Here is a 25,028-nt window from a genome sequence, read left to right as displayed (position 1 = left end):
AATCCATTTATATTCCATTTTAAAATAATACTTAAATAAATAAAAAATATATTAAATATTGTTATTCATAAAAACATTTTTATTAATATACAATTAATATAAGACTAATACAAAATTATCAAACAATTATTAGTTTGTAACTAAATTTTATTAATTTAAAGCCAACTTAAGTTCCATAAAATATTACGTATAGTTTAATTATTTTAAAATCAAATTAACTTCCATTTAAAAATAAGAAAAATTATAAAAACCTCCTTGGGATTTCTAACAATCCTATGGAACTCCCCAGTGTTTTGACCTTATTAAAAGCCTCTCCTATTGTTTTAAAAAAAAGGTGCAAACACATTCCTTTTGTTAGCATTCCAAATAAACGTAATGCTTTAATTTTACTTCACTTCAGCCTTTTTACCTTACTTTGTCCAAGAAGAGTAAAGAGAATATTTCTTTGAAAGTTATCTTGCAAAATAAATTGATGAAAGGTAAGGTTGAAACTTTAAATTATGTATAATACTGTGTTAATAATGATAAGGGTGTTTTGGTAATTTCAATGTTTTTGTTACCAAAAAGCTAAGGGAAAGGAGATATTTGCACTTTTTTTCTCAAAACTATAGGAGAGGCCTTTGTTAGGATTAAAAGACAAAGATGGTTTATAGAATTGTTATAGAGGATGCTTTTTATAATTTTACCTAAAAATAATAATAAACCAATAAAAATTAATAAAAATAGCATTAAGATACAAAAAATAATATAAATTTATTTAGAGAATAGGAAATTGACCACTCTCACTAAAGCACAACTTAGATTGTAGTTGGATAAACTAGACATAACCCCAAAAAATAATACTTGAATTGAACTTAGATGGACACCGTTTAATTATAAATGTCATAAAGCTCCAATTCTCCATCTTCAATTTTGCATACCCTACAAATAAAGTGTGTGCATTACATGGGTCCTGATTAGCTTACACAAAAATACAAGAAAAAGAGATAGAGATGTGCTTTTTATCTCCCCTTGTCTAAGTTGCCAAATGGCAATCGATAGATCCCATAACGTAAGCCATCAAAAACACAGTTGAAAGTTGGAAGCAATACTCTCCAAACTAGGACTAGGAGGGAGGAGATTGGTGGCAAATAGAAGATGTCTGATTGAGGTGATGGGGGGATCTAGGGGTGTCAATTGGATTGGATATGGTCTAATCCAATCTAGCCCAATGTGAGTCCATTATAAATGGACAAGGTCTAATCCAATCCAATGAATATTTTGGACCCATCACATGCAATGAATATTTATTAGGAAAAACTAGTCAAGCCCCATGCACAGCGAGACCGGATCTGCTCCTCACACCTGGTGCCTTATAGGCAGGCACCTCACATGCACATCTTATCTTGCATTGGGAACATCTCCTGTATTTATTAGTTATTATTTATGGGAGATGTTCCCAATGCACGGTGATCTTCCTGTGAGGCGCCCATTTGTGAGGAGCAGATCCCGTCACATGCAGTGCACGATATTTATTTATAAGTAAAATTGGAAATTAGATTTGGTCCTTATAAGACCATGTTCAAACCGTTTTCACAGTCCCTTGCAACTTTGAGCTTTGCATTTGGATAATCTTTCCGTAAAAAAGCACACAAATATGAAGATATTTCAAATTAGGGGTGGATTTGAGCCCAATCAAGCCGAATATCTAGCTATTTGAACCTGGCTCGCCAATAAACCATCAGGTTCGGGCTCGAGCTCAAGACTTGAGTTCGAATTCAGATCGAGTCAAAAACTTGTAACTTTGAACTCAGCTCAACTTGAGTTTGACTATAAGCCAAACATTCTATAAAAAATATATATACATATAAAAAATTAAGAATTATAAAAATTAGTTATAATATATATAATATTTTTATTAAAAAATTATGTGTAATATTTTGATATTTATTATTTTTTATGTGTATAATATATATATATATGTGTGTGTGCGTGTGTGTGTATGTATGTATGTATGTATGTATGTATGTGTACATGTATGTTTATGTATATGTATATACATATATGCATATATGTAAAAACTCAATTAGGCTTGTGAGCTTCATGAGTTGAGCTTTATTGGGGTTAAGCACAACTCAATTAGCAAACGAGCCTATATATTAGGCTCAAGCTCGTCTTGAAGATTAGTTTTGATCGAGTCGAATCGACCTTTTCATGAGTCGAGCTCAAATAGCTTGTAAAAGGCTTGGCTTGTAGCCATCCCTATTTCCAATGCATGACTGTAAAAAGTTGTGCGAATATTCTGAGCATGATCTTGTGAGCACTGAAGCCGATCTTGTAAAATTGTGGATGGAGTTCTATGATATTTCCGATTAAACAGTGCCCATGTAAGTCCAATTCAAGTAATATTTTGGGGGTTATATCTAGTTTATCCCATTACAATCTAATTAGTGTTTTCATGAGAGTGGCCAATTTCCTGGTTAGTTATTATTTTTGTATTATTTTTAGATAAAATTATAAAAAAACCAACTTTGTGTTTTGACTCTTACAAAGGCCTCCCTTATAGTCTGAAAAAATGTGTAAATACCTCCTTTCCCTTAGCTTTTTAGTAACAAATACATTAAAATTATCAAAATACCCTTGTCATTGTTAAGGCATTATTTTAGTAAATTTGCATGTAATGAAGTTGGTAAAGAACAAAGATGGTATTTATAAAAAAATAATGCATTACATCAACATTTTTTATTTGGAATGGTAATGAAAGGAAGGTATTTGCACCCTTTTTCAAAACAACAAGGGACGTTTTCGTTAAGGTCAAATCATAAAGAAAATTCAAAGAATTATTAGGAAACCCAAGATGATTTTTATAATTTTCCCTATTTTTAAATAGAATATAAATTGATTTTAAATTAATTACACTATATTTAAAATTAATAATTTTTATTAATTCTTATTAAATTTAATTAATTATATTAAGTTTTTATTCTTTAGTGGAACTTAAGTTGGTTTTAAAAGAGGAAAAATTAATTAAAAACTAATAATTTTAAATTGATATTTTTATTTTATTTAGGTAACTTACAAATTTTTTTACTATGGTTAATCAATTCTTATTATTTTCAAGTGAAATAAAAATGGATTATAATTTTTATGATATTTTATTAATGTTTTTAACTTGTCATTGACCCAGAATAGTTTTACCATTCAAACTATCATTTGACCCTATTTCTAATTTTGGGTTTCCTAAAAACCACCCTATTCAACCTGGGTAGTTGAATTGAACCATTGACCCTTTTGTCCCAATCATTGGGTCATAGGTTACAATATACTATGTATTGAAAACTTTTGGTGGATTTAACTTTTTCTCAGTTGCTTGATTGGGAATTGTCTTTTTTATTATTATTTTGGATAACTTTTTGTGAACTTTGTAGCTCCACTATACAAAAAAAAAAATCAATTGTTGGCCTCAAATTTCAATTTTCGGCTCTTATATTTATAAACATTAAAAACGAATAGCCCTTATATTCTATATATATAAATGGACCCCATGTCACAGTTTGACTCGTCCAACCCGAATAATTGAACCATTGACTTATGACTAGGGGTGGCCACAAGCTGAGCTTCTCACAAGCTATTCGAGCTCGACTCGTGAAAAGCTCAGCTCATCTCGGTTTAAACTGAGCTTCAAGCCAAGCTCAAGCCTGATATATAGGCTTGTTTACTAATCGAGCCGAGCTCAAGCTTAGTGAAGCTCAACTCACGAGCCTAATCAAACCTAATATAATAAATAAATAATTTTTTATTATATCAATACATACATATACATATATAAATATATATAATAAATAATTTTTATTATATATAATAATATTTTTTTTTATGTATAATAGAAAATTTTTATAATTCTTTTTTTTTTGTATGTAAAATAAAATTATTTTTATATGTATATTTTTTATGTATAAAAATAAATTATTTTTATAATTCTTAATTTTTTGTATATAAAATAAATATATTTTTATATGTATAACTTTTTATTTCTTAGAAAAAACCTAGCTTATAGTCAAGCTTGAGCCAGAAACACAGGGAACATAGGGACCTCCAAGGCAGTTGAACGGAGGGGCCTGAGAATCCTTCCAATGGCCTCTAAACCCAGCTTTGAGCTTCCTTCCAACAGTCAACACAGAGCGCCTCTGACGGCCGGTGTACAGTAAACTGACCCTCGAGCTTCCTCCGAATGGTGAATGTAGAGTGTCGTCGATGGATGTTGACCGGTGAACACAAGGGGCTCTAAGAATCCTTCAAACGGTCGAAACTTTGAAAGAAGTGAGTCTACTATTTTTTTGGGATAGGGAAGAGAATGAATATATTCTTCTTTTCCGGTCGAAACTTTGAGGGAAGGGAGGAACTTCGTTTTCTTCTTCAGCTCTGAGAATTCTTCCAACAGTCGAAACTTGGGAGAAGGGTGTTTGAAAAATCTTTCAACATTCGAAATGAGGAAGATGGTCGGGAGCGAACAGATGTTTTCGTTTTCTTCAATTTCCAACAGTCGAAACTTTTGGAGAAGGGAGCCTCCTTTGAGAAATCCTCCTATGTTCGAAATGGGGAAAAAGACTGTTAGAAAGGCGAGAGTTTCGGTTTCGAAACAAATGGACCAATGTCAAAGTGGGAAGATGGTCGGGATCTCTACCAAATATGCAAGAAGCTTCCTTTGAGAAATACTTCAACGTTCGAAATGGAGAAGAAAACGTTAAGGAGCAACAAAGAAGTCATCATTTTCGAACAGAGTTCGTTTTCTTCTCCCATCTTTTTTGTATCCAGGGGTATAACAGTAAAAAGCTTACAACTTTTTCGCTGACGTGGGGGGAAGAGTTGAAAATTTTTTTATATTTGCTGGCTGAAGGCGAAGAGTTTCGGTTTCCGTACCAGCCTATTTGATATTTCAATTTCTGAGGGGCAATTGACCAAAGAAATCACTAAAATTTATTTGTAAACGTTAAATGGTGGGTTTCATTCAGTTTTATTCGGTCATAGGTGTTGTTAGACAGTGTGTTTATCGTAGATGGATCATTTCAGTCCATGCCGCGGGATTCGGTTTGTTGTGGATGGGAGTTGTTCATACTATCTCGTGGATCAGTCTTAAAGGCTTTTTTTTCGTGAATGATCCACAATTTACTAATATGTTTCACGTATACTCTCCAAAACTTACATTATTTACCGTTGAAGGTTTCCTCCGCCAAAGTCTCAACGGGAGGTTTCCAACAAAACTCTCCTTCGTCCAATCTCTTCACTGCTCCACCGAAAGTCTCTTCTACTGTGCTCCACCGAAGCTCGCCTCTGTCCAAGCTCTTCATCGCTCCACCAAAGGTCTCCTCTGCTGTACTCCACCGAAATACTGGCGATAGAAAAGAAGAGAAGACGAGAGGGAATTGTGGAGCTCATCCCACACGAAGTACCTGCGATAGTGAAGAAGAAAGGGAAGAAGGATCAATAAAAAAAAAAAAACTTCTAACGTTGTGATTCAAGGGCCAAAGCCCAGTAAACCGACTAATCTCTCAAGGATGCACCAGATACTTATGAAGGTCAAACAGAACCCGCCTCCTCACATGAAGCCTTCTCCACCTCCGGCGCCAGCACCTGCCAAAGATGCTAAGACCGGTACTGCTGCACCCCCTAAGGCTGCAACTGTGACCACTTTCCCAGAGGCTGTGGCTGCTACTTGATACTGAACTTTCCGGGTCTTAAACAATGTCCTTTATATTTTGAAAATTACTAGGCTGTAAGTCAGTATCCTCTAACAGTCTCGAGCTTGTGTATTTGGTCTGTAACAGGTGTTCCATTAGATATGTTATTTGATTTGTTATATGCATGCATGGGATTTATACATGTGTACGTAATAGGACATCTGTCCCCATGCCAGACAACTCTATCAATGCTCCCTGATAAGAAAAGATTTCCTGCGACCCAATCAAATGTTAACACGCCAATGTTTTAAACCAAACACCAGTTTTTGTTTTTATGAAAAAGGGTCCTTGGAACATAGTGTAGAAAAGTAGGTGGGTTGTTTCCATTCATTTATTTTCTTGTTGGTAATCAGTTAATCACCGGCCACCGCAACTTCGCGAGTATATTCAGTCAATACGTGTTAAGGTTTTTTCTTGCACAAAATCATTACTTAATTTTTTAATTTTTTAATTTTTTTAATGTTTTTATCAATGAAATAATATTTTTTTAAATATTTAACATATATATTATAATTTTATAATTATTTTACTATTGTTTTATAAATAAATTGATATTTGTTGGTTAATATTAATTCATTGATGCATTTTTTAAAACACTTATTATAAAATGCAAAAATTAGATATTTACAACTAACTGTGTATACCATTCATTCCATGTACATGAGATACATGGAATCAAAAAAGTGTGGTGTGCAGGGTTGTCCACGGGTCGGGTTACCTGAAATTGAAACCGAAACCGACCCTATGTTAAGCAAATCCGACCTGGTTGGTTTGAGTCAGGTTGGGTCAGTTTGGGTCGGTTTCGACTCTAAGTTCAACCATTGTAATAAATTGGTAGATTGGAGAAAGAAGACTGAAATTTGATGTAAAAAATGACACCTAATTCTATTAGAGAAAGAAGACTGAAATTGGTAGGGAGCGGACCAAGTTAGAATAGAAGTTATCAAGAAAACTGAAACTTGTATATTTCAAGAAGCCTACTAGTTTAAGTAAAAAAGGACACATAATTCTAATTGTAATTGGTTGCCTATTGGGTGTAAAAGACCATAAAAACTAAGATCCTTTGATTCATTTTTTAAAGTTTTTCAAAAAAATTCCTTGTCTACTTGTCTTACAATACTTGCCATTAATGTCATTCCTAACTAAAAGACTAGAAATTAAGTTAGGTTGTAACTAGGATAGAGACAACTTAGTTAAGTAGGAACTAAGTAGGTTGTAAATACTAACTACGAACTAACTACTAACTACTAAGTCAGTTCGGTTCGGGTCGGTTTTGGTTTTTACATATGAAAACCGAAACCGACCCGAACCATTGGTTTATGATTTTTTACAACCGAAACCGACTGGTGCTAGAGAAAACCCGACCGATTCGGGTTGGGTTGGTTGGTTTGGTCGGGTTGTATCTTCTTATAAACAGCCCTAATGGAATGAATCATAGAACACCATTGTGGGTGTAAACTAGTCCAATCTAACAGTTTGTCCACAGTTCAAAATAATTGTAGACTATGGTGTGGTGTGGTGTGGATTGGTCTCTATCACAGGGTGTGGTGTGGACTAGTCCACACTTACCAATTTCTCATTTACACTACAGAACACCTCCTTAGAGACTCAAACAAGAAAAAGGGAGGGGGAAGAAGACAAGGGCAACATGAAGTGGGGAGCGATGGATGGAGTAGTTGTGACCTGTGTCCCTTCATTCCCGATTAGGTGGACCCGCGACCCACTTACAACTGGAGAGATGTTTGGATATATTTTCACTTTGATACTTTTAAAAGTATTGAAGTATAACGTACATATAATATTTTGACTCAATACTTCTATTTTGAAATCTATTTAGATAAAAAAAATTGTAAAGTATAATTTTCAAAATAAAGGCAGCCTTTACCATTTGGCAAAAGCATAATAAATACATATAAAAAACACGTGACTGACATGTGCTAATGACACATGTATAATATTAACATGTGTGAACTTGTGTTGTTATATGACATGTGATAGCCATCAAATAATGACATGAATCTAATCTATGACACATGACAATCACGTAATGATGACATATATCACAGGTTGATACAGAAGGTTTTGGAACTGGGATTGACCAGACGGTTGGACCGTTCAGCGTGGGAACCATCCAGGCAATCGGTTCTATTTTATTCAAAATCTGTTTTTTAGTCAAAACCGTTGAAAAAGTCAACAATTTATTGATTCGAGCGGTCGAATCATCGATTCGTCGACTTGTTCAATGATGTTTGACCATTTTTTTAATTTATTTGTCAAAACGGATCGTCTATTCAAACCAGACGATCGAACTATTGACCCAAAAACTGATAGCCAAAACGGTAGGGCAACTACCATTTTTAACGTTTTCTCCGATACCGAACCATTTATTTCCTGTTTAGCTTAATATAACGCTTAACGACATTTAGCTGTCGAACAACATTAAATAAACATTTATCAATCACTTTCTTGTTTTTCTTGATGAATGATCCACTTTCTTGTTTTTCAAGATAAATTAAATACAAAACATTTATTAAATAAAGTCACAATACCAAAACATGCTCTTGGTGATTGTTTTTGCTAATAAAATGGGCTGGAGTTCTTTGCTTATTGAATCCATCCCTACGAACTTGAGAAAGTTTTATCACTGTCATGAAAAAGGACAATAGCATTACTCGTGGGTTAATCTCAGAGGGCTAAATTTTGTTGAAGAACAAGCTTGTTGTTGGGTGAACCCTCCAGAATGGCTGTTAGATGTCACATGTGAATTGTGATGTGGGAGGACCTGTGGGTTCAAAGGTGGTGGGGCATTGCATTGATTTGAAGCGCAGCATAGCCCTTGGCCCATGGCTTGGACTAGTGATAAGTAGTAACACTAAACACATGGATGATGGATCCAAAACAAACACTCAGTTTCTGAGGCTTCCAACCATCACCAAACAATAAATTTCAACATTGACAGCTTCCCCTCGTCCGGCTTTATATGGACCAGCCAGCACCCCCGCCGTATAGAATATCAAATTCCTTGATGATTCAATTTCTTTTCATACATGTAAAATTGAGATACAAGTTACAAATATTGTTACACCCAGGCAGAAATTGGTTCAGGGATCTTCATGAAGTCTCAACAAACGTGGGTTTTGACGATGGTGCTTGACAAAACAAACACCACTTTACGTGTACGCCTCTCTCTCAGCTAGACTACCCGTTCAATTTGCAAATGTTAATGAATTTCTGAACCGCGTTGTGGTATTGTGTTCCCTGTGATACAAACGGACGCTACATGTTAGCAGAGCAGATAAGTTACGGCAATATGGAAAAATGAAACACAGGACATACATCACATGGCAGACAACTAAGTTATAGGACCTTACCTCCCAATAAAGCTGGTTGCAGTCTGTGCACTGCCAAAACTCTAAATTCCGGTCAAAAAGGCAACTAGGAATTACTTGGAATCCCTTTGCAGCTGCAATGGCTTCTTCCGTCGTTAGTGGCTTCTGAATGAACCTCCCATTGCATTTGGTGCACCTTGACATTAGCTGATCCTCGGAGATCTTCAATTGGAAAGTTTCGATCACCTGCAATAAATACCTTAATCTGTCAGACTTGGAATTCTTTTCAGCAACAGTTTATTAGGGAAAAGGATATGTGATCAATATGAAAAACCTGCCATGATAAAGGACCTGTCACAACTCAAAACAACTAACATGATGACCTGCCCAATAGTTTCTAATGCTGAAAGCTTTCAAATTTCAGTGTTAAATCAGTAGCTTAACTATATTTCAGTTTCTAAATATGACTAGAGATTATTAAAATATGTCGAAGGGAATCCCTTTGACCGAGGTTTATCAGATGAATATCTGAAAAGTATCACCAAAGTAGAAGTTCCCAAGGGAGAACTGCTATGACACCATGAAGGATGTTGGATGTTTAAAGATGGTTTTCCTAATATCATAATGTAGGGCTTGTTCTAAAAAGAAAAATTATAAGATAATGTGATACAAGCAAGGGGTGCAATTTGATTTCTACCCTAGCCTTAAAAACAGAGTTTTTGAAAGACATTGGTTTTTTACTAAGGCTCAGTTTGTAGTGAAATTTCATTTGCACTACTGCAAGGTCCAGTAGTGCAGATGTTTTAAATGTAAATTCTTATTTGTTCTTGTTTCAGCTTATGATTTATTTTGTTTGTTTGCATTGTAGATGAAGATAGCTTGAATCTATGTACTTGCACTCTTTCTTATTCAGTCCCCATTTGAAAATGGAGGATGAAAATTCCCCAATAGATTATAATATCACTTTCCTTGTTTCAGAAAAGTTAATACATCATCCAATGGATTGTTAGATTTTCTCCATAAGGAGCTTTGGTAATGTCATGTTCCACAACCAAAATCAGAAACCATCGGGAATCAGATATTACAGAAACATAGATGGCATGACCATATGATGGTTATTACATACTTAGGACTGGCTTGGGAAAGGGATTCTGTGAGACTAGTGTTTCTGTCAAGTGAATATTAGTTTCTGTAAGCTGTTAATAGATATAAGCTGAGGGGCCGACCAATAGGTAGTGATAGGCTGGATGACAGACAAGAATATGTCTAAAAAGCCCTTGAATGCTAATAATGATTTCCTAAATCAGCAATTAGGTAGACTTCCAATACTACAGAGTAAGCTTTTTAGGGAACTTCTTTCCTAATTTGAGATGTAACTTTTCATACATTTTTGTATAGGGATTTAATTGTGGCCACTGAATAGCCTCCAGGGTTATTTTTGTATTGATTATTGTGGAATTTGTACTTGCGTCATTCCAAAATAATGTCAAACCAACTTTTCTGTTTCTGATAGAAAGAGAGACAAATGGAAAGGATCACTGCTAGTCCAACTGAATTGTACACAAAATTCATCTGTAATCAAAAGCTTGAGTTCAAAATCCAAATTTGCTAGACCATCTAGCACACACCTTCAGTATCAGATTGAATTAAAGAATAACTAAGTTTTCTTTTGGATAAAAGAAGTGCTTTTAAAAAAACATAACAATCCAAAGCCAAAATACTTTTAATCCCTAAAGCGTAAAGCCTAGGGCCCATTTGAGAGGGCTTCAGCATTGATTGAGCTGTGTTGACCGAGCAGCTTTGAAGAAGCTACCAAGACTAGCTTCATTGGAAAGTCAAATTCTCAGCTCATTGTAGGCATTTTTAGGCTTTCCAGGTTCTTCACTAAACATAGCTTCACAGCTTTCCGCATGGGGCCTACCTTGGAACGCCATAAGCCACTGCATGACAGCCCTCCCATATGGGCATTAAAAATGGGGCTTTGTGCTTTAAATGCATAAATCCTAAAGCTTATCCAAACACAACCTAAATAAGTCAACATAACTCTTAATGTATAGTCCAAGAAGTCAACTCTTCATCACTGAGATGAGGAAGATGCATACCTCGAGCAACTGCTCATTCTTCAGAAGACTGTTTACTCTATAGATTTGATTCTTTATCAAATATCCATGCCTCAGCAGCTTAGTATCTCGTGTCAAGAGCACTCTCTTTTCCTTGTATGCTTGATCTATTAATTGCCTAACAACCAAAACAATGGATTATCACATTTATAGAACATTAAACAGAAACTCCAAGCAAAAAGTTTATCACGATTCACAAGAGGAAGAACACCTTGGTTCAGGCTTTTTTGAAGCTGGAGTTGCAGCATCAATCCCAACGCATCTCAAGTGTTTTGCTAAACCTTCTACCTGGAAAACATTTCATTAGCATTATGCATACAATGTTAGTTCAATCCATCAAACTACATTGTGGATGTGGAATTTTGGAAAAAATTACAAATATAAAAGATGCATTACATATTTATTTTGTCAAAGAGAGAAAGAAAGGTTTTTATTTGAATAATATTCAAGAACTAAGATTATGGCCCAGCATGCACAGAATACATATTCAAAATTTGTCTCTCATGCAATAATTTCATTGAATATATTCCCCATTAAAACATGTCCAATATAAGAAGAGCAGGATTATCAGAACCCACCACGAAATACAAGGCTCATCACAACCCCCCAACCCCCCACAAAAAAAAGGGGGGAAAGAAAAACAAGAGCTAAAGAGGAGAATCACTTACCATCACATCACACAGAAACTTGGGGCATCCATCACCCCCCAGGGATAAATCCCATGGTGGGGGACCTTGCCAATCACTGTTATTTTCAACTCTCTTATCTCTGCAACTTACATTTGATCTGGAATGTCGTTTCCCCTTTTTTCTAGTCATTCTAGGTTTTCTTTCAGAATCCTTCAACAAGATCTTTTCACCATATTTCCTGACGATCTTTGATAGTGATTCATCTAGAGGATTGGTACTACATGACCTAGAAATAGATGCCACTGCTGTATGATTTTGTAGATGTATCTCTGAAATAGCAATAGATCTGATGATATCTGATGCCTCACGAAAATTTGTCCTTAAAACATTATCAACAACATCAGGCTTCTGAAGGACCTCTTTCAGTCCAAGTGCTGTATTTGGATACCGCAATTCAGTTATGTTGTGCAAAGAACTTCCTGAAATACAGTTTGCAAGAGGTTTTTGTAAGTGAAAAATACCATATAGCCTTGATTTAAAAGATTAAAGAAAATTAAGAGGCTTTGCATATTTGATATATGCAACATTACATTGATGCATTCTGTATTTGTTGTGCAGTTCCATTAGGAATTATGTTCATTCACAAAGAAGGAAAAGCTAAGATTGCAAGCAAGGAAAGCAAAGAAAGGTGGTCCTGTTGCATAATGAGTCTAAGGCCATGTTTGGCAAAAGTGTAAACACAAAATTATATGGTACAAATACAAAATACTTCGGTTCATATAAATGCAAAATGCAAACTGGTTTAAATGGCAGATTGCACTGTTGTTTGGTTGGAAGGATGCAAAAGAACAATGCATTTTTGTCACCTTTTGTTTGCAAACAAAAAATCACTACAAATGCAATGCACAATCCTGTAGGGGAGGCATCAAATGGAAATTAGTGAGGCTTTATTTTCCTGATTTAGTCTACTGCAATCTCAAGACATTCTGGTTTTAACAGAACAGGGGAAAAGAAAGATTAACCACAAATTCAATGCTCTCCATTCGATGGAGATCTTGGTCAATTTGATCAAAAGGGTTGTATATGAATTGCAAGGACAGAGAAAAGAAAGGAAGGAGTCCAAATGGTTAACCATAAATTCAGCGATCATTATGAAGAGGATCAAAGAGGATCTCAAATAACTACCTTGATTTGCCAAACTACTCAATAAACCTACCTTTATTCATATTTTCTAGATGGTCCAAAACATAAAACACAAAAGACAAACCTATAGATCTGATTCATCTGAAAACAAACCCTGATCTGAAAAAAGAGGATCTCAGATATGAACGAGGGAGAGAGAGAGAGTTGATTAAAGCGCATCTGCAATGCTTCCTCCAGGGATGAAAGTTGAAGGTTGTGTCTAATGCTGTACATGACGTCTTGCACATGAGAACCAAGATTTGGAGATGGATGTTACTGTTAGGATAACACTAGAACCAGAATCAAGAAGATGAGAACCAAGATTGACCTAACATGCAACATCTTGCAAGGATTTTAGTTTCTCAACAGTCACTGTCACTTGTGAAGGATGATCAGAAATATCCATTGTTGGCTTGATCATTGGGAATTCTATGGAAGAAGAAGCTAAGATGGGAGCAAAAATTTACACAGTATGCATTGACCGAAGAGTGCAAAGTATGCATTGATTTTTCAATGCAAACTTTGCTCACGTTTTAGAAGTAAACTCTGACAAGATTGCAGATAAATGTTGATTTTCAATGTATATTTACACTCTTAACAAACGCTTGCAAACCTGAACCAGAACTCATATTTGTAACAGTTCATTCAGGGTTTGCATTCTTACCAAACTCAGCCTAAAGTACATCTTACCAAACTCAGTCTAAAGTACAAAATGGATTACAAATTATGAAATTAAGTTGTAAAAAGACAGTGGAGCTTTTCAGCACCTCACAATATGAAAATACAAGTAGGAAGATCCATCAGAGAAAACAAGTTAAAATTGGTCTGGGACTGGTAGGCAAAATCCAACAAATGGTTGTAGACCCATTACTGCTAATGCAAGATATAATGACAAAAGTCAGGTGCCTCTAGGATTACCTCATGTCAAAATAGACAGCAGAAATATGACCGTACATGCAAAGAACCAATCAAATATGGTGTTGTTTCAATGAACCAACACTTCCAAAAATCGTGATTGCAATCAACACCAAATCCAAAACTTGCCTACATTCCACAAAAGAACCTTGATAGACTGAAGGTAGACCAGTTTTAGGTGGCCCTCTTTCATAATTAATACAATTTACCATTAGTGATCCAAAAATCCCCATTTTGTCTAGAGCCTATCCTGGGACTATTGACCTAATATAGTTATCTCCAATAAAATCCTTCATTTATCAAACTGTGGGCTCATAAATTGATTCATATCTTCTCAAAAGAGACTCATATTTGTCTCCAGTGGAATTAAGTGTTTGCACCAGAAGCCAAAGATCTAGCCTCCTTCATGTGATGATGCTAAAGCAGTCACATGGCCCTTTTTTTCTGACAAGTAATAAGGGAATATGTATTCTATTAATGTAAAGAAGGTGAGGAACCCTCGTAGATCATATACAAAACGAATTTACAGTGATTTCACAGTGTCAGGCACAAAAACTATACATTTCATAGGGCCACAAAAGCAAGCACAGGCCCTAACTGCCAATTAAAATTTGGAATCATAAGATGAGGATTCAAAATCAGTAAGAGTAGATACATTCTCAAGATAAGTACTCGCTCATCTTGATGCTCCAGATATCACAACAATAATTCATACAAATTGATCTGCATTAAGGCTTAAAGGAATCGTCAAAGTTGTACGGGCAATCATTCTGTAACCTTTTACTATGCAAGCGACAGACATTTTCTATAGAAATTCAACATGCATAAGTTTGCCATGTCTGTTCCATATTGCAAGCAACTAAAATGCACATGAAAAAAAAAAAAAAAAAACTGGATGCAACTTTTTTTTTTTAAGAAACGTTAACTAAGATTCATTAATAAAAAAAGGGGGGCATGGGAAGATGTACAAAGCAGGGGAAGAACCCCTGTAAATTACAAAGGAGGAAGCTTGTCACTATTAAGTTGCTCTAAGAACACTCCACATTTAGCTAAGCCATCTGCTGTATGATTGTATTCCCTTGGAATCCAAACTAACTTTACATTTAGGAAGTCCAAATAGTCCCTGGCCTCATCAAGATAGTGACTTAATCTCCAAGGCCCTCCCACTTTATTAGATAACACAATTTTGGGCATCAAGCATCAAGACAGTAATACCGTAGCCTTTTTTCTATAATTGGTTTTATGTCATATGATTAACAAGGTGAAACGATTAAAAACGTTACAAGCATCGTAAAAAGTATACCTTCAACAACGCTTCCCTGAAAGACATCAAATATTTCCAATAGGTAGTATGCATCTGCAGCTGCATACAGTTTCTGCTCTTCTGTAAGGGGGCGGCATGACCAATCACTACATTGGAGTTCCTGGAGGAAGATTCAGGTTACATCAGACCTGCTCGGATAATTTCGGTAGCGGTCATCTTAGCCCTTGAAAACAGAAGGAACTAATCAAGAAGCCCACGTACAGTTAGTCTATCCTCCTTCAGGTTTTAAATACCGTCAAACATCACAGGCATAGGAATATTGAAGCAAGATGTTTTCAACCAAGTAAAGTGAGCAAAGTCAAGCAAAGACATAGGGAGTCAGACAAAGAAATTCTGGTAATTCAAACAAGCAGATTGATTTATATAGTTCTATAATGATATTTTAATATCCATTTTTCTTTTTTTCTAATAAGATTTTAATATCCAATTTTTCCAAGATATACAAATTTGAAATTGTTAGTATTTTCTAGGAAGTAAAGCAGTTCGTGAAGATAAAAACATATTCACTTCCAGAAAACAAATTAGATCTTTTATTAGGCAGTCAGTTTGGCACCAAATCAATGGTTCTCCCATTGTCAACCAATTAGCATTTATTGCAGAATAGCCAGATGATGGAGAAATCTCTGTTGCCTGCCTAAAGAGTAAAACTGGTTCTAGTAACTGAAGAAATCTTCACCATCTGAAATGTCTATGCTGTTAAAGACTTCTATTTAGGCATATATCAAATTATGCCAGGTATTATGATAAAGTAACACCCAGTAAGCACACCTTATCCTCCTTCATGGACATCCCTGTTAAAAGGCTGTTTGTCTTTTGTTTTATTTCTGTTTAGTATTGTAGGGGTACTATTGTAATTCCCCCTCTTTTATATTATGTTATGGTCGCCCTAATATAAATACCAATAAAAGCTGGCGCTGCCAGCACTGAGTTTTGCTCACAGATCTCTCTTTTCTCCTCTACCTTCTCTCTTCTCTCTTCTCTTCACTTTCTCTTCTGGATAATATGGTATCAGATCAGGCCCATTTGATCTGAAAGGAGATCGAGAAAGCACTCTTTTGTCTTCTCCCTGATCGTGTATCAGGACAGAACCAAAACAAGGGGATCGATCAACTGATGTGAGGTGATCAGCACCTGTACCTTCCTTTTTTGTAGGATCGAGTGATCCTTGTGGTGGTTGTAGGTCGGAGGTGACTAGTATGTGTTGTGAGCCTGTGACAGCAGCTTTGTGGTGTGTTTGTAGGTCCAAGATGACCTGTGTGTGCTGTGACATCAGTCTGGTGTTAGTTTGTAGGTCAGTGATGACCTGTAGGTGCCATAACAGCAGTAAAACATTTTTTTTGGTGATTGAAGGACTGTGTTCTGTTAAAATAATGTTAAAATAATTTAGTTGCTGATATTAGGGCCTGTTTGGCTAATTAAAGTGTTTTTTTATTTTATTTTTTCTTTCTGTTATGTCTGTTATTGTACTCAGGGACACAAGGGTCTTTTCCCTTGTTATTTTTTCCGCCCTATATATATTAAAATAAAGGCTGGCGGGCGCCAGCACTGTTACATTGCAAAACCCTTCTTCCCTCCTCTCTTCTCTTCTCTTCTTCTCCTCTTCTCTTCTCTTTTCTTCCTCTTAATTCTGGCCGGCCTGTCAAGATGTTCAAATTAAAAGGTGGCTGTCTCGAGCTTCCTAGTGCAAATTTTTTTTCAGAAATAATACAGTGTGTGAAAGGGAAACAGGTTGGACTGTATTTTTTTCTAGTTCTTTTTTGGAACTCTTTTGAGTGTGATCTGAACCAATTATCATGAATAGTGACGATTCTGCCAAATCCGGTGTTTCCTCAATGCAGAATGGACTGAGTGGGGGTATGGATTTATCCTTCCCTATGGCTGTCATACCTCTTAATGGTCTCAATTACTTAGAATAGTCGAAGGGGATCAGGTTATACATTACTGCAAGGAAAGAGATAGGATATATAAATAGAAGAATTAAAGAACCTAATTTTGGGAGTGTTGAACATGACAAATGGAACCAAGAAAACAGCATAGTAATGTCATGGCTCTTAATGTCTAGGCAACCTCAGGTGAGAAGAAATTTTATGTGGGCTGAAACAACTTATGAGATTTGGGAACAAGCAAAGTCAACCCATTCTGAATTGTGCCACTATGCAAGAATTTATCAGTTACAGGCAGAATCCTCTACTTGTAAACAGGGGAGAGGAGTCTCTCTATGTACTATTCAGGCTTGTCTTCCATTTGGAAGGAGTTGGATCACTATCAAAGTGTAGATTGGAAGTTTCACAGCAGCGAGTCTTTGCCTTCCTCCTTGGCCTAAACCCTATGTATGAATCCACTAGAGCACAGATCCTTGGAAGCAAGGAACCAAGGATCTCCCATCTGTCCAAGAGGTATATGCTCTAGTACAATCAAAGGAAAGTAGAAGAAATCTTATGAATAATTCTGGGGGAGATGCAGTTGTGTTGGCAACGAAAGGAGACTCTCAAAAAAGGGTGGATGACAAAGAAAAATTATGGTGCACCCATTGCTAGAAGTCTCGACACACTCGTGACACATGCTGAGACCTTCATAGGAAGCCAAAATGGGCTCAGGAATTGAGTAAGAAACAGGGTTCAGATCTGAATAAGAAATTAGGACAGCAAGGTTCAAGAAAGCTCACTACAGCAAACATGGCCACTTAGGAGAACCAGCCCTAACTACTACCACAACTCAGACATACACCTCAGGTTCTGACACTAGGGAGGATATCATTAATTCCTTACGTGACCATTTAGAACTCTATAGTAGGGCAATTCGTCAGATGGATGCTCCTCCTCCATCAACTTCATATGTGTTTACATCAGGTAATTCTACCACAACTCTCCATGTATCGTCTCATTCCTCTAACTCTCCTTGGATAATTGATTCTGGAGCGTTAAAACATATAACTGGTAAGTCTACTTACTTTTAGCCCTATCATCTTCTCTCAGGAAGAGACAAAGTGAGATTGGTTGATGGTTCATTCTCTACCATAGCTGGTCAAGGAATCATTTCTCTTCCTTTTGGTCCTACACTTTCTAATGTTTTACACGTTCCACAATTCCCTATTTATTTGTTTTCTGTTAGTAGTATTGTTCAGTAACCTTCTTCCCTTCTTATTGTGTGATTCAGGATTTGGCCTCAGGGAAGATGATTGGTAGAGGACATATGATGGATGGTGTCTACTTGCTGGAGAATAAGGCTGGTCTTGTAGTCACTGAGTCTAAGAGTCAGTCTAGTAAGAGTCAAGCCTATTTATGGCACAGTCGTCTTGGTCACTTATCCTTTGATTCCTTAACGATTGTGTTTCAAGAGTTGTTTAAGCCAGTGTCAGTGTTAGAATTGATACATCAAACTTGTCAGTTGAGTAAACATTACAGAACTCATTTTTCTTCAAAGAATAATAAATCTGAATTTCCTTTCCATATTGTTCATTCAGATGTTTGGGGCCCAGTTACTTTACCGTTTGAAAGTGGTTACAAGTATTTTATTACCTTTATTGATGACTACTCCAAGTACACATGGGTGAATCCCATGCGAACTAGGGATGAAGTACCAAAAATTATCCAAGATTTTCAAAAGATGATCTTCACCCAATTTCAAACCGAAATCCAAATCTTCAATCCGATAATGCCAAAGAATACTTTCATAATGATCTCACGAAGTTCTTTGCTTCACGTAGGTCACTCCACCATAGCTCCTATGCCCGAACACCACAACAAAATGGTTTAGCTGAAAGAAAGAACCACCACCTTCTTGAAGTGGCTCAGGGATTATTGATTCATATGAATGTGCCCAAATGTTTTTGGCTTGAAGCTATCATTTGTGTTGCTTATCTCATTAATCGCATGCCCTCTCGATAGTTAGAGTACAAAGCCCCACATCAACTTCTGTTTCCCAAGGCTCCTCTTTGTCAATTCCTCTTCGTGTATTTGGTTGTTGTTGTTTTGTCCAAAACCTATCACCCACTCATGGGAAATTGGATCCCCGTGCTATTCCTTGTATCTGCTTGGGGTACCCTACAACTCAGAAGGGGTATCGATGCTTTGATCCCGCCTCTCGAAAATATCATATTTCTATGGATATCTCCTTTCTTGAGAGTAAACCTTTCTTTCATGTTTCTCCTCAGGGGGAGTGTAGGCACGAGGAAAAATAGGTTCAGCTTCCTCCTCTGCCTCAGATTTAGATCCCTCTTCTTCCTGATCCTCCTCCCTTCCATGTTTTCTATCGTCGTCACAAAAGCCAACCAAGTTCAAGAGTTGTAAAGCACCTAGAAGTTGTACCACCAATGCCATCAAATTCTCCGGGGATGAATCCTACCCAGCCAGGAACCTTAGTTCCCATTGATGTTTCTAACCCTATTGCTATTGATACCTCCAGTGCTTATGATCTTGACCTTCCTATTGCTCACCAAAAAGGTGTTAGGTCTTGCACCACTAAGCACCCCATTTCCCATTTTGTTTCTTATGAAAACATTTCACCTTCCTTTCGGGCATTCCTCTCTTCCATTGATAGTGTTCTTATTCCTACTCCTAAGAATGTGGCAAAAGCTCTCTCGGTGCCTGAATGGACAGATGCAATGAAGGAATAAATTAATGCATTACATCAAAATGGTACATGGAAATTGGTGGATCTTTATGAGGGGAAGGAAGCAGTTGTATGTAAATGGGTATTTATAGTAAAACATAGGGTTGATGGCACAGTGGAGCGGTATAAGGCTTACTTAGTGGCAAAAGGGTTCGCTCAAGTTATGGGGTAGATTATGTAGAAACTTTTGCACTGGTTGCTAAGATGAACTCCATTAGGGTTCTTTTCTCTTTAGTTGCTAACTTCAATTGGGACCTTCACCAACTAGATATCAAGAATGCATTTCTAAATGGTGATCTTGAAGAAGAAGTGTACATGGTACAACCCCTGGTTTCCGGGTTCAAGGTAATGAACAAAAGGTATGCAGGTTGAAGAAGTCATTATATGGCCTGAAACAATCACCAAGTGCTTAGTTCAGCAGATTCTATGTAGCTATACAACAAAAAGGCTGCAAGCAATGTCAATCCGGTCATACATTGTTTGTGAAAAGAGGGAAAGGGAAAATTGCAACCCTAATAGTGTATGTTGATGATATAGTTATCACGGGTGATTGGAAAGATGAAATTCAAAAATTGAAGGGATTTCTTGCTACTTAGTTTGAGGTAAAAGATCTAGGTCCTTTGAGATACTTCATTGGAATTGAAGTTGCCCACTCACGAAAGGGTATCTTCATTCTTAGAGAAAGTATGTCTTAGATTTGTTACAGGATACAGGAAAATTGAGAGTGAAACCCATTGATTTTCCTATTGATCATAATCACAAATTAAGTGATTGTCAAGGTGAATTCATCAAAGATGTGAAGCAATTTTAGAGGCTTATAGGATGACTGCTATATCTCTCCATGACTAGGCCAGACATTGCTTATGCAGTGGGTGTTCTTAGCCAATTCATGCATGCCCCTAAGACCACCCACCTTGAAGCAACTGAAAGAATTATCAAATATCTTAAGAAATTCCCAGGTGCAGGTTTATTGTTCCAAGAGCACGGGCATTTGAAGTTAAAGTGTATACTAATGCACACTAGGCAATATCACTGGATGATAGGAAGTCTACCAATGGCTATTGTACCTTTGTGGGAGGAAACCTAGTCACATGGAGAAACAAAAAGCAGAATGTGGTGGCTAGGTCTAGTGCTAAAGTTGAATATAGAGAAATGCATGGTTTTTAAAAACGAACCAGTCAGGAGTCCGGTTACCGGTTCGAACTGTCGGACCGTTCGACCCGAACTGGCCCGTTCTGACAAAAAAATAAAAAATAAATAAAAATTTTAAAAATTTGGAATACAATCAAAACCGTTTGAACGGTTCGAACAGTTAACTGGCCGGTTCAACGGTTTGCTGACCAAAATCAACGGTGTTGGGGGAAAAAGTGATTTTGGAGGAAAACGGAACCGGTCAGGTGACCGGTTCCCGGTTTTTCCGGTCCGGTCCGGTTTTGAAAACAATGGACTTATGACTCTATATTGTGATAACAAGGCAACCATAAATATTGTTGCTAACCCAATACTGCATGATAGAACCAAGCACATTGAAGTAGACAAGCATTTTATTAGAGAAAAGGTTGTCAAAGAAGAAGTGTGCACCCCCTATGTCAGGTCCGAAGATCAACTTGCAAACATCTTCACAAAAGGGTTACATCACTTGCAGCATAATGATCTATGTGACAAGTTGGGCATGATTGACATCTATGTCCCAACTTGAGGGGGAGTGTTAAAAGGCTGTTTATAGGCTGTTTGTCTTTCGTTTTATTTCTGTTTAGTATCATAGGGGTACTATTGTAATTCCCCCTCTTTTATATTATGTTATGATCACCCTAATATAAATACCAAAAAAGCTAGCGCTGCCACCACTGAGCTTTGCTCACAGATCTCTCTTTTCTCCTCTCCTTCTCTCTTCTCTCTTCTCTTCACTTTCTCTTCTGGATAATAATCCCTACACTATATTCTTTTTCTAATGCCTATCAATAAGAAATTACAATAGTTACATAGCTACCAGGATCTTCCACCCCTTCCTTAGGTAAATGGGCTACACATAGCTCTCCCCTAACCCCAAGTCTATTGTACAACCAGCTACAGACCTTACTGGAAAGCTAGCTGGCACCTTCATGAATATCTCTTTTGGCACAGTCAAATTGCAAAGTAGTTTCTTTTCTTTTCTTTCATTCCTTCTTTCTTTCTTTATGTTTTTCTTTCTTCCATGAATATGTTGATTTTCTACATTTTGATACAAATGCTGTACTATTTTAATGAAGTTTATTGGTAATTACTAGTGAGAATGATAGCTGGTTGCTATGAAGCCTAGGGGTTACAATAGGATTTAGGTTATTTATTTATTTTAAAAAACTCACCACGTAGAGAACAGTCATTTGTTTATTCCATGCTTATGACTGTTCTCTGGATTCTTTTTTAAGAGCACTCATAAAAGCAAGGCTGATTTCCTCAGTGTAGGGCCAAGCCAGTAGTAGTCCCCTATCCCAGCTTTGTGAAACATTGTACTTAGTTTTAAGATTGCAGATTTGATAATTTATAAGGCAAGTGAATCTAATGAATTCATACATGATCAAATTGGTGTTCTGTATTCAGTCACATAATTTTTTTTTTTTTTGATAAATGAGTATTCAGTCACATAATTATAAACAATTAATAATTAATTACTGAACTAAGTAGCCTGAAAGTTGAAAAAATAAATAAATAAAGAGAACGATGGCGAACTGGGTCATGCTAAAATCTTGAAACTAAGTAAATGGAATGTGTCCCTTAACCAAACCTTTGAAAGTGAAACACCAAGCACTTCTTCACATATGGCTGCCAAGCTTTTGGTTTCCTTTGATAATTTCTTTCCTGGTTGCTTGTGTTGCAGGTAATGGCAAATGCTTGTAATATCCAAAAAGGGCTCAACCTACAAAGAATACAAAAAAGAAAGAAATTCAAGAAAAATGCCTTACATATGCAGAAAAATAAGACTTAAAAATCAGGAGAAATGAGAAGATTCATGATGCAAAGGGTCAAAGCACGGAAATACGACATTACCCTATCGAAGCCCGTAGCGCAGCCATGAGAATTGAAAGTAGAGGACAAGTAGATCAAATCCTGTTTGAACCTAAACCCTAGCTTCAAAATATCAGGAGACACAAACATGTCCCGTAACACCTCCCATACCGAAGGGAGAGGTAGCGCTAACAGGTCGAGTAGGAAAACCAACGAATTGGTCTCCTCTGCACCGTCATCTTTGATTCGACAAGCGATTTGGAGAAGTGAAACGGTGGGGAAAGATGACTGTTGAGTGCGAATAGGCTTCCATTCGGCGTCGAGTCCTATTACTGAAGAACGATTCAAAGCCCAATTCAGCCGGTTGAACTCAGGAGAATCGGTCGAGGAGACAAAGTGAATCTTTAGAGGTTTCGGCCGTTTCGGATCCATACGTGACACAGACACAACAACGACAGGGGGTTGTATCTTAATCCTTTACCCCTCCAGTCTCCCACCCTTCCAATCTTATCTGATACCGAAACCGAAAGAAATCAAGAATAATCACTAACCGGCTCATTTTAGCGGGAAACAGAAACAACTGAAAAATAATAAAATACAGTTCGTTTGGGAATGAGGTTGAACGAGTTCGGATTAGTTATTCTATATTTTTGCGCTCTCGTATGTTTAACAATTGATGAACTATATATCATCCATGGCAGAAAAGACTATGGAGATTGGGCCTCATTCTATGCATAAAGACGATGTCTTACTTAGGGGAGTTGAACTGGCCATTTGAAAAGTCTAATCATGAATCACCATTTGACTTCTCTTTTTGGTATTTTGATAAAAGCACATGATTTACATGGAGAATAGCCTTGGGGCACTAATGGTCTTTTTAGATCCTATGTAATTATATTCAACTATGGCAAGTCCAAGTGAACATTGTAGTTTAGTTTTTATTCTACTTCAATGGTACAAAAGATGTCATTAAGAAAGTGAGGTTTGTTGCAATGTTGATTTCGTTAAGCTTTTTACCAATGCTTTTGAACTGCCGTTGAATCGGACGGTCAGATCGTTTGGCCTGGGAATCATTTAGGCAATTGGTTCCGTTTTACTCAAAATTTAGAATTTGGTCAAAAACCATTAAAAAAGTCAATAAACCGTTGACCTAGGCAGTCGAGTTGTCGATCCATTCAACGGTTTTTGATCATTTTTTTTAATTTTACTATCATAACAAACCATTCGTTCGAACCGAACAATCGGACTATTGACCCGAAAACCGATGACTATAATGATTTCATTTCCGAATCATTTTTTAAAATGTTGCTTTTTACGAGATTAATTAGACCTAGGTTGATTCATTATTTGAGCCTTCCTAATACTTGGGAACTTGTCTATTATATGATATTGAATGAGTGTGCATTTGCATTGGTAGGTTATTAGAAAGTAGATAAAAAAAATTGCATTGGCATGTCAGATGGTGTTTGTTATATTACAGTTATTAGCCATAGAGTGATTATTTTAATTTGATTGATTGTAGAGGCTACTTGTTTAGGCTCTTACATTGGCTATCTTAGTAATTAAGGCTGCCGCTGTTGAATACTATGATCACAAGACAGGAGCAAAGGTAGAAAGGTAGACCACAATGCAAAGTTTTGGAGTAAGCAAAGCAGTGCAACTGGAATGAAAGGCCAATACTAAAGCTCATATGGAAGATGCTCTTTTTATCATCTTTGTAAATACTACATGAGAGTAATGAGAAATCTCCATATTTTCCTTTTGCCAAAATTTGTGCACAATAATGTCATTAGTTTAAGCAAAAAAAGGGACTATAAACCCCAATGTTGCCAGACAAATTAACTTCTGATTTTTCATCCAAGGACAATTTGTTTAAGGAAATCTCTTTTTAAATCCGGGACTATGTCATGGAATTTCTCATAACCCCACTCTTCCCCATCCTGGTGATTTTAGATATAGGGTTATCAAAATCCAAATCCTAACTCAAAATCCCCAATACGATCATATTCGGATTTTAGACATCAATCCAATCTAATTCAAATTTTACTGTCTCTAATTTGATTACAACCCTAATTTTAATTTGGACCCTTAACCTTATCAATAAGGCATGGGAGAAGATAATTGTGGAAGGATTCTCCATATCAAATAAGGTTCTCATTCACAAATTACATAACTTTTATGACCTAAATTAAGAATCAAAATTATACTCTAAATTC

General features: G+C 36.4%; 1 protein-coding gene and 1 long non-coding RNA gene across 2 annotated transcripts; both read right to left on the bottom strand.

Moving 5' to 3' along the window:
* Nucleotides 1-4,157: 4,157 nt before the first annotated feature.
* LOC148881040 (uncharacterized) lies at nucleotides 4,158-5,686 on the bottom strand. The gene is made up of 3 exons (XR_016106489.1): nucleotides 5,541-5,686; nucleotides 5,183-5,429; nucleotides 4,158-4,563 (listed from the first exon to the last, which is right to left on the bottom strand). It is a non-coding gene; the product is annotated as an uncharacterized LOC148881040 (long non-coding RNA).
* Nucleotides 5,687-8,607: 2,921 nt separating this feature from the next.
* LOC148881039 (3'-5' exonuclease domain-containing protein) lies at nucleotides 8,608-23,562 on the bottom strand. Its single transcript, XM_088963269.1, has 8 exons — nucleotides 22,855-23,562; nucleotides 22,592-22,723; nucleotides 15,196-15,316; nucleotides 11,835-12,274; nucleotides 11,378-11,454; nucleotides 11,149-11,284; nucleotides 9,089-9,292; nucleotides 8,608-8,975 (listed from the first exon to the last, which is right to left on the bottom strand). Exons 1-8 carry the CDS (start codon nucleotides 23,242-23,244, stop codon nucleotides 8,916-8,918), a joined length of 1,560 nt encoding a protein of 519 aa, XP_088819395.1. The 5' UTR covers nucleotides 23,245-23,562; the 3' UTR covers nucleotides 8,608-8,915.
* Nucleotides 23,563-25,028: the final 1,466 nt, after the last annotated feature.

This window comes from Nelumbo lutea, chromosome 1, assembly GCF_056320005.1.
Source record: "Nelumbo lutea isolate HS-2025 chromosome 1, American lotus-T2T, whole genome shotgun sequence".
Lineage (NCBI taxonomy): Eukaryota > Viridiplantae > Streptophyta > Magnoliopsida > Proteales > Nelumbonaceae > Nelumbo > Nelumbo lutea.
Note: the sequence above shows the minus strand (reverse complement) of the source record. Positions and strands in the feature narration are given on the sequence as shown.